The 17,164-nt window shown below is 40.8% G+C and overlaps 1 protein-coding gene across 1 annotated transcript in view; it reads right to left on the minus strand.

Annotated features, from left to right (window-relative positions):
• The window catches only part of RASGRP3 (RAS guanyl releasing protein 3), an 89,637-nt gene that overhangs the window by 24,009 nt on the left and 48,464 nt on the right, over positions 1-17,164 (minus strand). The window contains exons 3-10 of the mRNA XM_069494245.1: positions 16,932-17,128; positions 15,857-15,959; positions 12,409-12,471; positions 11,733-11,864; positions 10,347-10,494; positions 8,689-8,862; positions 8,194-8,310; positions 5,859-6,134 (exon numbers count right to left, since the gene is read on the minus strand). Coding sequence (XP_069350346.1) covers positions 5,859-6,134; positions 8,194-8,310; positions 8,689-8,862; positions 10,347-10,494; positions 11,733-11,864; positions 12,409-12,471; positions 15,857-15,959; positions 16,932-17,001 — 1,083 coding nt within the window. The 5' untranslated portion in view covers positions 17,002-17,128. The remainder of the gene's footprint in view (positions 1-5,858; positions 6,135-8,193; positions 8,311-8,688; positions 8,863-10,346; positions 10,495-11,732; positions 11,865-12,408; positions 12,472-15,856; positions 15,960-16,931; positions 17,129-17,164) is intronic.

Raw genomic sequence — 17,164 nt, forward strand, 5'->3', positions numbered from 1 at the left:
TGTAAAATGATATAAAATCATTTCTTGCCCTCAAGGGCCTCACAATTTATTTGAATAAATAGGACTTGAACACAAAAAGATGTGTTCATACCAATAAAAGGCAGCGATGCTGAGTGTGAAGTAAGCCGCTCTGCTCTAAGCACTACAGGAATCATTCAGGGAGGCAGTGTAGCTCATATGTGAGGGCAGAGGTTTTGTAGTCAGGCAGCTCTGGGTTCAAATGCTGAGCCTGCCACTGGCTGGCTCTGTAAACTTTAGCAAGTTATTTCCTTGCAGAGACTCAGTTTCTGCATCTGTAAAATGGGGATGATCATAAAAGTCCCTTAAAATAAGGCTTAAAATCAGCCTGGACGATTCCCACCCATGTCCTTCAATGCTAGGACACTCAATGAATCACACCCACCTCACCAGCAACACAGATAACCAAATGCCAGCTTCTTTCTTTGACCATTTAGGCATGAACAATGTCCTCTAACATGCTTTGTCTAAAAATAAAGGCTAATGTGCATGGGTGTGGAGTGAGGGGAAAGAGAAAGGAGGAAGCAAGGGAAGACTCAGACGCAAAGGATGTTTGTCAATAATTTATTTTTTGTTTTACCTCCTTTAAAAAAGAAGTTAGCATCCTAACGTTTCATTCTTGAACCATTCATTCATTCAACAAATATTTATCAATCATCTACTATGCACCAGGCAATATTCTAGTCACTGTTCTAGCAGCTACTGGATCCATTTAAATTAAGGACTTCATATATCAGGTCATGTACTGTTTTACCTACATTTTGTCACCTGAAGTTTTTTTCTAAACAAAATAAAATTGACTTTACTATAAAAGTGCCTCAGCATATTTCAGATCATGAAAATCCTGTTCATAAAGAACAAACATCGTATCCACCTTCCCCTGAACAGCAATCACTCCTACCTCCAGGGGCTCTGCCTTTTTACAGGAAAGAAACCATCCACATGTCACAAACAGGTGCCTTTAGGAGCCAGCCCATTATACAAAGGAGTGAAGTGGAATGCATGAAAAAAAAAAATTTGATAGTTGGTACCATGATGTCTTATTTGGAAAAAAAGAGTCTTTGCAGGTGTAATTAATTTAAAGAGCATTCCTCTTAGCTCTACAATAAGAAAAATGTGTGATGAAAATGGGCTCTGACACTGGCTCTCAGTGTTAGGAAAGCAGCAGGGAGAAGTGTGGTCGTGTGGTCTGTGATGAAGAGGGGACAGCCACCACTCGGTTATGGCAAGTTGTTGCCGGCCTGACACTGGACCTCGAGTTGCCAGCTCTTCTGATTTGTCAAGAGAAGCCAGAAATCTGGAGTTTTATATGAACTATTCTAATTTTTAAACACTGGCAACTAACAACAAGCAAAAATTTTATGATTCCACTTGGGCCAAATAAAACACATGTGCCGCGGGCAATTACCCACCATTTTGTAAATTCCACAACAGACAACTCTGCTGGGCTCTAAGCCCCATGACAGTGGGCAGCACGTCTGTCTTTTCCTCCTCTGCACCCCAGTCTCAGCTTGCAGCCGCGCACTGTGAAGGTGTCATAAATAGAGAGAGAAAACCAAGTGACTTCTTCCTTCTGAATTCCTCGTTACCAGGAGTTAATCCAGACTTTGACGACTGTGTTCTTTTCCTCCTGACTCGGCCTCCACGTACTGTGATGATGGGTACCGGCATCCTCTGGAGATGAGACGACAGCAGCACCAGAGCATCCAATCAGAAACCCGAAGAGGCCACATGCTAAGCTGGGGAGATGCTCTTTCAAAAGAAACAGAACATCCTTGGGTATTTTCATGTGTCCAATGGACAGACAACTGACCCAATGATGGAAGTGCTTTGGTCTTCTCCAAATGTTTGCTCTCTACTTATTAGTGGTGTGAACCAGGGCAAGTAATTAACCTTCTTGAGTCTCAGTCTCCTCATCTGTAAAATGGGAATCATAATTAATAGCCCCCTCCCAGGGGTAGTGAAGATTCAGTAAGCCAATGTGTGTCCAGCTGGGTTTGTTTAGAAGGTCACAGATGCAGGGTTCGGCTTCCGGTCAGTGCAGCAGCCAAATGCCACTGTGCTTATCGGTGAATGTAAAGTTGCCCTCAAGGTGACTCCTGCCACCTCTGCTTTCCCAGCCCTGATCCTACTTCCTGTCTCAGATCTCCTCTGGGCTTTACAGACCTGCCCAAAGAGCGATCCTTTCTACTTCCTACACATCTTTAGTATAATATGGGCAGCTTTGTCAATGGGATTTCCAGAATATTCGTTTTTGTCTAACACACTTTGAGCTGGTTGTTTCTGACAAATGTTCTGATTACTGTTTCAGGTTGTTGCATTTAGTAGCCAATCCTTCCAGCACAGATGGTGGCAGATTTAGTCTTCATGGGAGGGTCTACATTGGCTTGACCGTTTATTATAAAATAATGGGCATTAAACTACCTCCATTCACCATTTTTGAAACCATTCTTCTTCTTTTTTAAAAAAAAAAAAATGAGACTGTAAAAATACAGGGGCTTTCCAGTTATTTGCATGTACTCAGAATGGTAAAAGTAACTGATAGGGCTAAAAATACTATGAAAAGATTCAGACTATTTCATATACCATGAAACAGAAGCATCGGCTTTTAAAGTTCCTTGTGACATGAATTGGTATGACAAGGGGAAACTCCAGATCTTCCCCGAAAGGGGGACTGATCCAAATCCCAGCAGTTTGACAGTGTGGTCCTCCTTCCTTCCCAAGCCCAGAGCTGTTTTCAAGCGGCAAAAGATACAATGACAGTAATGACAGGCACGGGGTCCCTGCTCTTGTAGATTTTATCCCATAATTAACTCTTTCATTACATACCCATGAAGAGGGAGGGAGAGAGGGGTATTATTTAATTTTTACAGATGTGAAAAAAAGTAAATTAGATGTCAGCAAACCACCCCATAGAAAAGTCCCCAGGCTGGGACACAGTTTGCCATTTGCAAGCCTTTTGTTCTTTATGAATCTTGGCTTCTTCTTTTGTCAAAAAGGAAGAGGCAGGAGTGACATTACACTCATTGCCCTGCCAGCCTGCATCACAGGGTTTTCGTGAGAATTTACAGAGGAAATGTGCGTGATGAAAAGTGCTATGAAAACTGTAATCAGCTATTACAGAAAGTTCAAGTATTGCAATACAGCCTACTGCATTCAGTAGGCATTTAATAATTGTTGATTCACTTAAGAGTTCTCTTTTTCAATCCTCCAGGCTCTCAGTCATATCCTGGGACCTCACTTGGGACCATGTTTAGATGCAAACAATCACTCAGGCAAAAACTTGACTTAGAGCCCTGGGGCAAAAGGAATCTCCCCTTCAAATGCTGTGCTTATGGACACCCTCACTTGTATTTGGGCAGCTGCAGTCAATCACGTGGTTCTCATCCGAATGTGTTATGTTCTTCATAAAATAACCCCTGGGCTCGAGAGAACACAGGATAGCAGTCTCCTCAGTTCTCATATTGAAGACATTGAGTCCCCATTGGTCAGGAAGAATGAATGTATATTCCTATGCACTAAACTTTCTCTCCTTGGTTCTGGGGGGAGAGAAAGGATCTTGGCTTTAAATAGAAACTGGCTTGATGTTCAGTGACTCGTGTACAGGACTGTGCTATCCTCATGAGCCATTGGGCTGGCATCACAGAATCGGGTTGACACTTGGTTCCTTATTCCCAGGGCTCCACCATTCCTTACATCTAGAATCATACAAGTTTAGAGCTATAAGAGACCTCAAAAATGAGCACAAAACCCTTAAGACAAAGCCCAAGTTAAGGCCAGTTAGCAAGGAGATAAAGTTAAGTAACTGCAAAGGCAGGGAAAAAGCAAGATCTCCCACCTCAGATTTTGCCACTAGCTATGCTACACAACACTGCAGTTACCAAATCCGGAACGTGGTGGCTTCTAAATTTTCCTTCAATGAGAGAGAGAGAGAAAGAGAAAGGGGGAAGAGAAGAGAAAGAGGTGCTCTGGCATCCTTTTTCTTTACTTCCCAGCAAAAAGGAATTTTTTCTTAGCTTTTATGTCTAGAGCTTAAATTTTACATTTGTACCCCTACAATTTTATTGAAAATTCTTCAACATTTCTGTAAACATCCATTTGTCATAATGTTGCTTGCTGCATTTATAACTCAAAATTAACTTCCCTACTCCATTATTATCTTTTACCTGGATGAGAAATTGCCCAGGTGTGGCCACCTGCTCTGTGGGAGTATGCTCAGCTTCATGGACAGCCTGGACACAGGCACTTGATACCCAGGCTCCACACCAAGACTGGTCTGCAGACATCACCTGTGCCTGTGGGTTTTGCTGTCTGATTGGGCCTGCAACTCTGGTCACTTATTCATGGAAACCGATTTGCATGGCAAAAGATTAATAAATGCAGGTGCTTGGATTATTGCGAGCTGACTCTTTTCCCCCAGTAGAGAATGTCTGTGTGTGTACTATTTGTCACACAAACACCCAAGAGATGCATGTTTTTGTGTGTTGGCCACTTCTGCTTTATTCTAAAGGTGCAGCTAGCATCGTTGCCTACACTTAGGGGTCTATTCTTGGGTAAACAATTACATGTTCTAGGAGCAGTTTGCAAGAAGGTCTAGAAAGCAAACTCCTACACCAATGCATCAGTCCTAGGGGATTTAGGTTCTCAGAACTTAAGAGGACTTACTGGTTTCATTTTCTATGGCCATAAAAGGATAATAGTCAATTCAGTATTGCAGCCAAGTTTCAGATGCTATGGCGTTATACACCCAAACAGGGAAGTTGCACTTCTACTTGCTTAAGCGAGGGTGAGAAAATTCGGTTATGTTTCTTCCTCACACAAAGAAGCAGCCAATGGAAAATGTTCTCTTCTACACACCTGCTACATCTAAAAGTTCTAGGACCTGGAGACCAGCTAAACACGTGTGCCACAAATGCCAAAAACATATGAGTGGTAGCTGAATTTCTTTCGTCTGAGTCACATCACTCCTAAATACAGCATTCAATTCATCTACTGAGTTCTTAAAATTGCCTGGGACTGTGACAGTTGCTAAGGATGTGATGGACGAGGCAGGTAAATAGAAAAAAAATCTAATGCAAAGTGATACCTCCGACAGTGAAGGAAAATGTCAAGGGCAAGGGCAACACACGTGACAGATGCATTACTGCATTGGAGGGGGGAGCAGAGAATGCTCCAGAAAGATAGAGGCTTTTGAATGTGAACTAGCCACATGGATGGAAAGGGATGGGATTTTCCAAGAAAGTGCAAAGGCCAGGAAGCAGGGCAGCAGTCCATGATGGAAAGTCCAAGTCCAGCGTTCCTCAAAGGCTAGTGTGCTGTGTGGAGGGTGATGACAAACGAGGCTGGGCTGATGGCTGGAGACCGGAAGGACCTCGAATGCCGGGTTGGGAACTACATCCTTGTGGTTTGGGGAGGCTGGAAGTGGGGACAGGGAGACCACAGAGGAGGTCCTTGCACTACTCCAGGCTGCAGCTACAGCAGTGCAGTGAGGGTAAAGGGAAGCAGAAGCAGGTGATCTGAGGACGTACAGAAGGAGGTGATGAGCGAGATGAGTGTGATGAAGAGAGTCAGGGCTGAAGACGGGTCTGGGGGAGCCTCTCTGAGAACTCTCAGAAGCAGAGACTGGGCCCTGCTGAACAAAAGGAAATTTCTTTGACCCAAAATTTGCTGATTATGGGTGTGGGGCTTCTTTGCCCTTGTCCTTTGAGCTTTCTTCTCATCTACTGACCCTGAAACCAGTTTTCCCCCAAAGTGAACTGCTGACACACATCCTCCTATGTCCCCTGGAAGGCGAGGCGCGTGGACTTATTTCAGCACAAACTCGGCCCCTTGGAACTCACCGTGAGCAGGTTGATCAAATCCATGTTGGGTTCTAAGTGGTGAGAGGCATTCTGCAGGGAGACCAGTTCACTCAGGGTAACGGAGAGCTGGTGCATTTTCACAATGTTCACTTTGTTCTCCTCGGTCCAGTCTGGGAAAATGACATGGACGGCTATCAAGTCTTTCAAGTGTACTCCAAGAATGGGGATTTTGAAGCCATCACAGTCGGCAAAGGCCTTGCGGTAATTGCAGTAATTGCCGTTGGAGGAGACTAACTCTGTCATTTCATTCCAGTTCTGGGAACAGATGGAAAAGTAGAATTTTCAAGCAGCCTTTCCTTCTGCCCACCCCGAGGCCCTGCAATGTGTGGCTAAGAAATTCCTCAGCTACCGAGAGAAGTATCAATTGCACCAACGCTGATGAAGAAAAATATTTTTTTTTTTTTTTTTTTTTTTTTTTGCCACACAAGACAGGGATGATGAAGAAAAATATTAACCAGGAAAAAGACAGCTAGAAAAACGCACTAGGACTGCCTGTGTGTTGGGCAGGCTGCTCCATTCTGCTATAAAATGGAAAGTGCCTGCACCTCTGCCTACCTACTAGGGATGCTAGGATCCCTGCAACTATTAATATAGTATGTTAAATGGCATCGTGTATACTTAAGTATTTTGCAGTTCATGAAAATATTACAGTCCACAAATTCAAGCATGTAGTATATTAGAATTTCTTAGTTGTTCCAAGAAAGTCACATTCCAGATATTACCTGAGGTTAATCTGGGACACTGTGGGGTGGGAAAAGGTGCACTGAAGTGTGAGACAGCTGTGGTTTTGGACTCTGCACTCACTAACTAGAACGGTGACCTAGAGCAAGTCACTGCAGTTTCTTTGGGCCTCAGTTTACTTTTCTATAAAAAAGAGAAGTTCAAATATGTAATTTGAAAAAAACCAAAGCAGTGGTCATTCCAAGTTTCTATAAGCCTCTATCAGATTCTTAGTCTTTACAACATTTAAAATTTGTCTTTGCTTTTTATTTGAAATTTAGTACAAAGCTAAAAGAAAATGAAACACTTACATAATGAGTCCCATTATACTTGGAATGAGTGCAGAGTTTGAGGTCAGACAACAGTACTTCTGTGGCTTATTTCCTCTCTGGTTTATATGGACAAGTTATTATTGGTTGCTTAACAGCAACCAGACCTTCCTAATAGATCCCAATTTTGATTAGTCTACTCTCTCCCAAAGCAGCCCACGTGACTCAGACGGAACTGTTTTCATTCCCAGGACCAAGGATGGGTTCTGACTGACAGTCAGAGTAATCCCATCCCTCTGGTTTGTGATTGGTTCAGGAACACAAGGTGAAGCCAATCAGTACATTGTATTCTTCTGGCTACTGTCTGTCTAAAAAGGTCTTTAATTCTATGGGGGCAGAGTTGAAGTGAGAAATCTTCCCTATCTTCAACTGGCATGAACAAGGGAACATAATTTCCCTGTTGCCACAGACAGCCCAATCAGGAGGGAAAACAGTCTGATGAAACAAACAAACACCCCTGATACCCAGAGGAAGGCAGAGCAACTGAGTCAGAGCTCTGACCAGCCCACACCTGGAATCTGTTCTGACTCTGGACTTCCAGGCATGTTAAACAAATACATTTCCTTATCGTTTAATCGATTTAGATTTTTTTCCCTTTTCTTTTTAAACTCAAGCCAAAAGTGTCCCTATTGAAACAGCAAAGTCCACTCTTACAAGAGAATCTTTTCACAAAGATGAAATGTTCTTTTTTGCTCAGTAAGGAAAACAATTATTATTGTGGTCCAGAAATAAATATGGCAGATAATCTTGGTTTGGGAAATGATCATTGTTTTTAAAATATATACACATATATATATTTTATCCTGATATCTATAAATCTAAGGATTTCTATAAAAAGTCTATGTTTTCCCCTTTCTTTGTATCTTCCAGTGTGCTGAACACAATGTTATGAATAGAGTAGGCATTCAATGACATTATTTCAGGAGGGTAGGGTAGGAACTATTTCTCTTACTCACTTGTACTCTCTGTGGGTATCACAGTGCCTATCACACAATAAGCACGATTTGTTGAATATTTGTAACTACAATATTTTAACAGCATATCAAAGCACTCTTACTGGGACATCTACCACCACCTCCAACCTGTTCTACCAGGTGGATTCAGCTGGTTGTCTATCCCCTTTCTACTTTGTTCCCCAGGTATAACCTGCCACGGGTTTAAGAGGAAAACTTTCCCACTCTGAGTGACATTTGTTAGGAGTATAATAAACCTAAGCAATTTACAAATGAATATTTTACTTATGATAAGGACCAAATCCACTATACCTTCGTAACTTCTGAAGAAAGATGAGAATGGGTCTCTTTGAGGCGTGAAATGGAACTATGACTAAGGCCTCCCACCACCGCCATCAGAGTGTTAAAATTTTTGAGCTGAAGGAGCTTCTGCAATAAAAATGTTAACATCAGTACTTTGTAAGGATTTTTGAATTATTCTGAACTTCTTGAATTACAGGTGAATGCATGCACAATATAATAACAAGGACCAAGGAAAAAATAACATCAATTTAAAATGAAGCACAAATAGAATCCATCAGAAAAACATATTAATTATTTCATAGAAACATAGCTACATTAAATGCTTCTAAGCATTGCTTTTTGAAAGCAATCTTCTTGCATGAGAGAAGTATGATTTAGACATCATTGAGTAGTTTAATTGTCGGATGTCCTCACATGTGAACACCAAATTTTCTCAATAACTTATCTCAATAGAGTGAAGGAACATCTAGAATCTAAGGACCACAGTCTGATTACCAGACATACCTTTGCAACATTGATAAACTTTGTGATGACTTCTGCCCTTTGCTGGGGGGTTGGTTTGCTAAGAACCATCAACTGGACCCACTTAGAGATTCCATTAAATAAAGCAATAGATCTCTCCAAGGTTGGGTTATTCTCCAGGCAGCCATGGATGACATAGCTTTGATAATCGGTGAACTAGTAAAGGAAGATTCAGAGATTCTGAATTACAATGGAGCCTTTGCAAAATCAAAAATTAGAATATTGCATAGAAGAGGTGAGATGCTGTTTCATAACAGCATAACAATTTCTTTCATTTCACATTTATAATCACATCCTACAAGTTTGAATGTGTCCCTTTAAAATATCATTTTGCTGTGTTTCAAACCCCACTCCCCCCCATAAACATACACTATTACATATCACAGTATTGCTGGGGGAGGAAGGGGCAAGACTCAAAGTCATATTCCACTGAGTTCCAAATTTACCGGATTATAAAATCCACCTGGGGTATTTGCTAAAATGCTGATTCCCAAGAACACTCAAGATCTGAAAGAGCAGTATCTCCTGAAGAAGAACCTAAGAATTTCCATTTTTATCTCACAGCCAATGATTCCAAGGATCAGGCAAGTTAAAGGTACAATGGCACACAATAAAAAAGAGGAAATGAACCTAAACATAATGATTTCAAATTAGAACCATTTTGTAAAGTTGTTTCAAGGGAAAAAAAAGGATAAGAAAAAAAATGTCAATTGAAGTAAGTCAGCTTTTTAGAACACAGACACATTTTCAGAAAATTAGCATGGATGTCATCAAATACATAAGTGCCTTCTATCATATAAATAGTACAAGGGATTCCTCCCCTGGCCTGCCTGCGGGGGCTCATGAAGTTCCTCTCCAAGTAGGATTGCATAGTGAAAGAATTAATGTCTTTTGGAAATTCAGGCTTCTAACCAAGATGGTCTTCTTTGCAAGCAAGAATGTAATTCATTCCCTGGCAACTGGGAGAAGAAGGAAGAGAACTGATGTCCCCAGAGCTTGGTGAGATAAAGCAAAGTAAAATGCTGACTGTGAACCAATGTGGAAATATTGTCATAACAAGAGGATTGCAAGTAAGCAGCTAAGAAGGGGCCACAGTCTGGAGGGAGAGAAAGGATGTAGAGAAGGAAAAACGCTATCAAGATGAGTAGGAAAGAAAAGTGTACTTCAGGATCTCTACCTCTGGTAAAGAAACAATATGATGTTGAGATTGTCCTTAAAGCCTACAATTCCTATTTTCAACCTACACCCATAATTAGGCATTTATACAAATCCGAACCTAAATAAATATTTTTTCCCCCAAACTGAAGGGCCTAGCAAAACATGTTCACTTGGGAGAAGTCAATGGAGCTAAATCAACCTTGAATGGTTAAATCTCCACGGAGTGTTTAGAAAAATCATGCTTTAATCCTATGAAAGGAGACATTGAAAATAGCGACAGAAATATAGCTCTGGAGCCATAAAATAAAGACAGAATCATATTTATCTTTGGTTAAAAGGGATTGTTCCTGTGAATTAAGGGCACTTTTCCAGTGGAGCACAGTGATAGAGGCTGCCAACACTTCAGAGTATGAAAATGTGGGTCTTGGGAAAGTTGGCATGGTGGTTGTTATCCTTGGAAGAATAAATGTCAAGTTTCTTACTGAGATCCTTCTAAAAGATTTATGCTCCAGAAAAGTGAGGTGCTCAGCCAATTCAACGGGCTCCAGATGGTCAAACAGCAGACAGGCTTTTCCCTTCTTGGATACTTTTTTCCTCTGTGTGACTCTTCTCATCCAGTCGTAGGAAGGACTGTAAAAGAAGAGTCTGGTCAATGTGCTGAAAGCCCATTTCACTCAATGGAAGTTATTAACCTACTGACTCTGTAACTGTTGGCCTGTTTCCAGGGACTTGTGCAAAATGCATGCCCTTTCATATTTGAAGAGAAAACCACTGACCAATTGCCAACAGAACATAAACTTTGAGTTGAGTTGTTTTTCCAGACAGAGTGGGTTTTGCACCGATCCACCCGGAATCTCTTACTTGGTCTTCCTGCAACCGGCAAGGTCTGGGTCAGAAGGGAGAGGTCAGGGCTAGGTATATAAATTTGGGAGTTTATCAGGGTACATATAGTGATTTAAATCACATGGAAACCACCAGAAGCTGTGGTTCTCACACTTCAGTATAACACGAATTTTCTGAAAAGCTTGTTGTAAAGACAAAGTCGTGGACCTCACTGTAAGAGACTCTAATTTACTATGAATGAACCCGAATAATATGTATTTTTTAACAAACATCCCTGATAATTCTTGGATCATTCACTGTTGATCACTCTTGAAGAAGAATTCTAAGAAAATAGAATAGGATATGAATGCCTAACACAAGAGCACACATTGGCAAGAGGGGTAACCATACTTAGGATCATCAAATAGTTTCCTCTGTGCAAAGTTAGCTAGTTGATATGAAACTAGCCTAATTGCACCAAGCTCCTAATAACCGAACTAACCAGCTCATGGCACAACTATGGTCAACAACCATAGCACCATGGTACAGGGCTTCTGGGGTTCTCAAATTTGAGTGAGGATATGAATCTCCTGGGGATCTTTAAAGTCCAGATTCCAATTCAACAAATTTAGGGTGGGGCCCTGCATTCCTAGTGAGCTCCCAGGTGAGGCCAATCCTCCTAATCCGCAGACCACACTCTGTGTAGCAAAGCCACTGGAGACATTAGCTAGATTCGGATTCAATAACTAAGTGCTGAACATCTATTGTGTTCCAAATGCTTTCACGTGCTATTTTATGTACTTATTAGATGCTCATAATAATCCCATGAGAAAGGCACTATCCCCATTTTACAAATAAAGAAACTGCAGCTTGGAGAGATGAATTGTGTCCATTACGGCTGTACTCATTGCAGCAAGGCTCTCCTTACAGAAGCAAATCTTAAAGAATTCTGGAATGGTATGGATTCAGGACAAGTGGGATCATCTCTACTCCCTTCCCAAAGCAGTGGATCCATCAAGTTTGAAAGACGCTTGTACCACTCTTACATGCTGGATATGTCGATGAGACCGATGTGTTTTTCGTATCCTAGTTGACTAGCTACTTCTTGGAATTCCTCAGTCATACGAATCAAACCAAGGTCCAAATTAAACTCTGCAGGAAACTTCAGAATCCAGTACCTGAAAGGCATCAAATCTTTTTGACAGCTGTAAGATTTCAAGTTGGACCTCTATGGAAACTACTATACCATTTTACAGACTACCTATAACACTGAATCCAGGACCATAATTCAAATTAGCCATCTCCTATCCCCCTTCCATCATACTGAGTCTCTCTCTGCCCTCCTTCAATCAAAAACCACTCTCTTCCTAGCCTCTCTTCCTGATTTTCTCTAGAACCACAGTGGAGAGGAAACCCCTCCCCTAATTCACAGCAAGGCAGTGGGAATGTGTGTGGGGAGGGAATAGAAGAAAATGAATTCACCCTTCCTAAGAGCTAGTTGCATTCCCTAATCACTTTGACCACAACTTGATCTCTAGTCCAAAAGATAAAGTACGTGCCCACCCCACGCCCCAGCAGAGGAGGGCTAGTTTTAACAAAGTCGGTATCAAGGGTATCTGAGTAGCTTCTATTGTCAAACTAGGTCTGCTGCTTGGGGAAGAGGAACACTGTCAACAACTCCAGAACCAGAAATTACAAGAAATTAAATTAAAGCATATTTACCTCATGAAGTAGCAGATCTTTAATCGAAACTCATCGCAGCTTTCTCCACTGGCATTTCTGTACGTGCACCAGTTAAAGAAAAAAATCCTTGCACTGTGTTTCCTTTGCACACACCTGCAGCTATTTCATCAATTTGTCTGAATTCCTTGTAAGAGGGCCATACTGGGGACATTTGGGTTATATGGACACTCAAATCGGGAGAGAAGGAGGCTCTGATGACTTCAACACTGAATAATCTAAACTTGATTTATTATAGCACTGGGATGTATTTTTTGGTCTGGAGGAAAAGCCACTTATAAAATCAGTTTTACCTTCCTGAGCGCTTACCAACCAATGACAGCCAACTATAATTACAATTAGACTGCCAACTATACATAATTAAAATTAATTATACATAGAAGAACTATTTTAGCCAAAAATACTTTGTGTTTAGGATTAATACCTTATATAACCATGTGCCACATAACAACAATTCAGTCAACAAAGGACCATGCATATGGCAGTGGTTCCACATGATTATAATGGAGCTAAACAAAATTCCTAATGCCTAGTGATGTTGTAGCCATCATAACGTCATAGCCCAATGCATTACTCACGTGTCTGATGCTAGTATAAACAAACCTACTGCTCTGTGAGTCATATAAAAGTCTTGCACATATAATTATGAACACCACATAATATTTGATAATAATAATAAACAGCTATGTTACTGGTTTATGTATTTACTATACTACACTTTTTGTTGTTAGAGTTCTCATATGTTTTTTTAAAAAAAAAGTTAGCTGTAAAACAGCCTCAGGCTGGTCCTTCAGGAGGTATTCCAGAAGAAGACATTGTTGTCATAGGAGATGACAGCTCCATGCGTGTCATTACCCCTGGAGACCTTCCAGTGGGACAAGATGTGGAGGTGGAAGACAGTGATATTGATGATCCTGACCCTGTGTAGGCCTAGGCTAATGTGTTTGTGTCTTCGTTTTTTAGCAAAAAAGTTTAAAAAGTTAAAAATAAAATAAAAGATTTTTTAAACAGAAAAAAGCTTATAGAATAAGGATATAAAGAAAGAAAATATTTTTGTACAGCTATACAATGTATTTGTTTTAAGATATGTGTCATAAGAGTCAGAAAGTTAAAAACTTAAAAAGTTTATAAAGTAAAAAGGTTAATTTACTATTGAAGAAAGAAAAATATTTTTTATAAATTTAGTGTAGCCTAAGTGTACAGTGTTTATAAAGTCTACAGTGGTGTACAGTAATGTCCTTGGCCTTCACATTCACTCTCCACTCACTCGCTGACCCACCCAGAGCAACTTCCAGTCCTGCAGGCTCTTATTCATTGTGTTTATACGTGTATAGCATTTTCTTAACTTTCACATTGTCTATTGTATATTTCTATGTTTAGATACACACATACATGCCATTACATTATAACTGCCTACAGTCACATGCTGCACAGGTATGTAGCCTGGGAGCAATAGGCCATACCATATAGCATAGGTGTATAGTAGCCTATGCCATCTAGGTTTGTGTAAGTGCACTCTATGATGTTCCCACAATGATGAAACCACCTAATGATGCATTTCTCACAAGTATTCCCATCATTAAGTGATGCATGACCCTGTAAGTACTCTAATTTCTCCTTTCTTCCTTCCTTCCCTCCCTCCCTCCCTCCCTCCCTCCTTCCTTCCTTTCGACAAAGTCTTGTTCTATCACCCAGGCTACAGTGCAGTGGCGCAATTACAGTGCATTGCAGCAATCACAGTGCATTGCAGCCTTGACCTTGTGGACTGGAGCAATTCTCCCACCTCAGCCTACTGTGTAGCTAGGACTACAGGGATATGCCACCAAGCCTGGCTAATTTAAAAAAAAAAAAATTTTTTTTTTTTTACAGATGGGGTCTTGCTATGTTGCTCAGGCTGATCTCGAACTCCTGACCTCAAGTGATCCTCCCACCTTGGCCTCCCAAAGGGCTGGGATTACAGGCGTGAGGCATCATGCCTAGCCTCTAATTTCTTTTTTAATATTGGAAAATGCCATTTTCAGGTATATTAATACACAAGTTCTGTTATTTATTTTTAAGTCTATTTATTCATACTCTTAAACAAATATTTATTGAGCTTCTGCTATATGTCAGGCATTGTGGATATAGAGTAAGCAAGGAATCCAAAGGGAGGAAAATTTAAAGAAGTGTTGATTTACAGGCATCTTCAACTTTTATATAATCTGTACATTCCCATACTGAACTTCACTATGCCTAAATATCCTTTTTTTATTTGTCATTTCCTACATCAACGGCCACATGAAGGGTGAGAACACTGTTGGTGGGCACATGCTTTGGACAATGTCTGGATCGTGGAGAGGGTGGGGCCAGACTGAGTCAATGCCCTCTGTCCTTCCCTATGTTCTATGCTTCCACAGTGGGACCCACGGGATGCTTGGACCACAGGAAACTAGAATCTTGCTCTCTTCCAGGGACTTTGGTTCAGCATGAATAAGCCCTTACCCTCTTTAACATCCCCTTCTGCTCTGAGGTTAGGGAAGAAGCGGGAAGTGGAGGAAGCTTGAAATGAACAGGTCGAAGCCCCACGTGGCCCAGGCAGCCTTGTCAGGCCCTAATAACATCTGATGGACCCTTTCCCTCTAAGGATCCCCCTGCCCTGTAGGGGTTCTCACTCATCTCCAGGGCCTCCTGGGCTTAAAGAGGGCAGAGGCTGCAAGAATCAACATTAAAGATTATATAATAAACATTAGATGTCAGGGACTAAAGCCTCCTTACACATGGAGACTGCATTTTCAGTCACTTGGCTTTCAACCACTTTTCAGGACCACGTGATATACAAAAGTGGTAGACTGCTAACAGCCCTCATTATAGAATGGGGTTTCTAACTCTGTGGGTTTTGTTTGGTTGGGTTTTGTAATGTTAGAAGAAAATTTAAAATTAGTATCAACCAACAAATTACAATAAGTCTGCTAGAATGTTCATTATGTCTTGCCAGCAAGTGAAGATGTGAAAACTAAGTTGGTGTTTGTGCCTGAGCCAGAGCATATTATTTTGGCTGGCACTTCCATATGATTAAGCCGTATCCTCTATGCCACCATTTTGTCATCCTAGAAAAAATAAATTAGGTCTTGAATCATTGTTAAATATTCATTCATTGTACTAACAGCAGACATGTTTAACACAAGTTAGAAACATTCAGTCTACAGTTCCTGTTTCATTTTACATCTTAGTGATTATTTCCAAGTACAGCCAAAACATGCAGATGGATAGTCAACTATCTGGTCCATCACCCAGATGTTTTGTCTAGACATCTATATATATTCACAAAACAGCTGGGTAACTTACCGAAGACTGTTTATTCATCTTAATTTACTGGCTTTGGATAGACACTCTATCTTAATATAGAAGTTGATTTATGATTGTAAAAATTACACAGTAGTTGAAAAGATATATGCAAAGAAGTTTTTCTGCCAATTCAGTGGAAGATAAATACCATCGGTGCATCAGTAGAACTATTCTTGGCAAATAACTATTATTCAGCTCTCCATTGTCATCTGTTTAAAAAAATAAAACAAGGGGTGAGGAGAAAACAGTGCTACTTTTTCTAATATCACTAGAGAAATAACAGTGTGAAAAATTTCTCATAGACTGAATTTCTGCTAGTATTTCCCTGCAGAAATTGAGTTAAGGTGGGTGGTTCTCACCTTTCCTCTGGTTTACAATTGACAGATTTAGCAAATAAACATACAAGACACCCAGTTAAATTAGCATTTAATGTAGACAACCATTATTTTTTTAATATAAGTATGTCCCAGGCATTATTTAGGACATATTTATACTAAAGATGTTGTTTATCTGAAATTCAAATTTAACCATTCACCCTGCATTTTATCTGGCAACCCTGCTCTTGTTTAACTCTGATTCCCATAGTAACCAATTCAACAAACCCCAGTGTGACTCTACTTGTGTAAGAAATAATCCAAAATAACAACATGAAAAGCATATAGCTGTAAAGTCTATGGTCTGGTAGGAGAAAGAAGATGTGTACAAATATTGAATGCAGTGATTCTACCCACACTTGTCTGAGTCAATAGAAAAAGAAATACTCAGAGTAGCACCTACTATCTGCCATAAGAAAGTTATAATGGGCCGTGAGAGGGTGCAAGAGGCAACCAGCATTCCTGACGGGGGAGATTAGGAAGGATGTCATGAACATCTGACACAACATCTGATATGAGCCCTGAAGCAGAATTTCAATGACAGGAATTTGACAAAGGCACGGAGGTAGAAAGGTGCAGGAATGTTTCAGAAACATTAAGTGGACAGTTTGGGGCATGAGCTGTGCGCAGTGAGGAAAAGGAAACGCAGAGGGCAGTAAAACTGGACAGACAGACTGGGGTCAATCCAAGAGGCCTTAAATGCCAAGGTATAGAGACTGAACTCTGGCCCACAAGCAACTTGCCTCTGAATGGGGGAAGTAAGGTACTGAGATGTACTAAAGGGACGGAAGGAGAAAAGGCTCGTACCAAACATCTCAATGCACGTGCTCAGCAGTTCATCCAATGTTGCAGCTTTCCCAAGGCCACTTGACCCCATGGTTCTTCAGCCGTTGTCAAAAAACCAGAGACATTTTCAACATCAGATAGACCATCCCCATAATCACGCAAGTCGGTGACGACTGCTGGTGACCTACTTCTGTTCTTAGTTGTACTTCAAGAAAATTCTAAATAAACAAGAAGAGAAGGTTATTAGACTCCAC

Source organism: Eulemur rufifrons, chromosome 19, assembly GCF_041146395.1.
Source record: "Eulemur rufifrons isolate Redbay chromosome 19, OSU_ERuf_1, whole genome shotgun sequence".
Classification (NCBI taxonomy): Eukaryota; Metazoa; Chordata; class Mammalia; order Primates; family Lemuridae; genus Eulemur; species Eulemur rufifrons.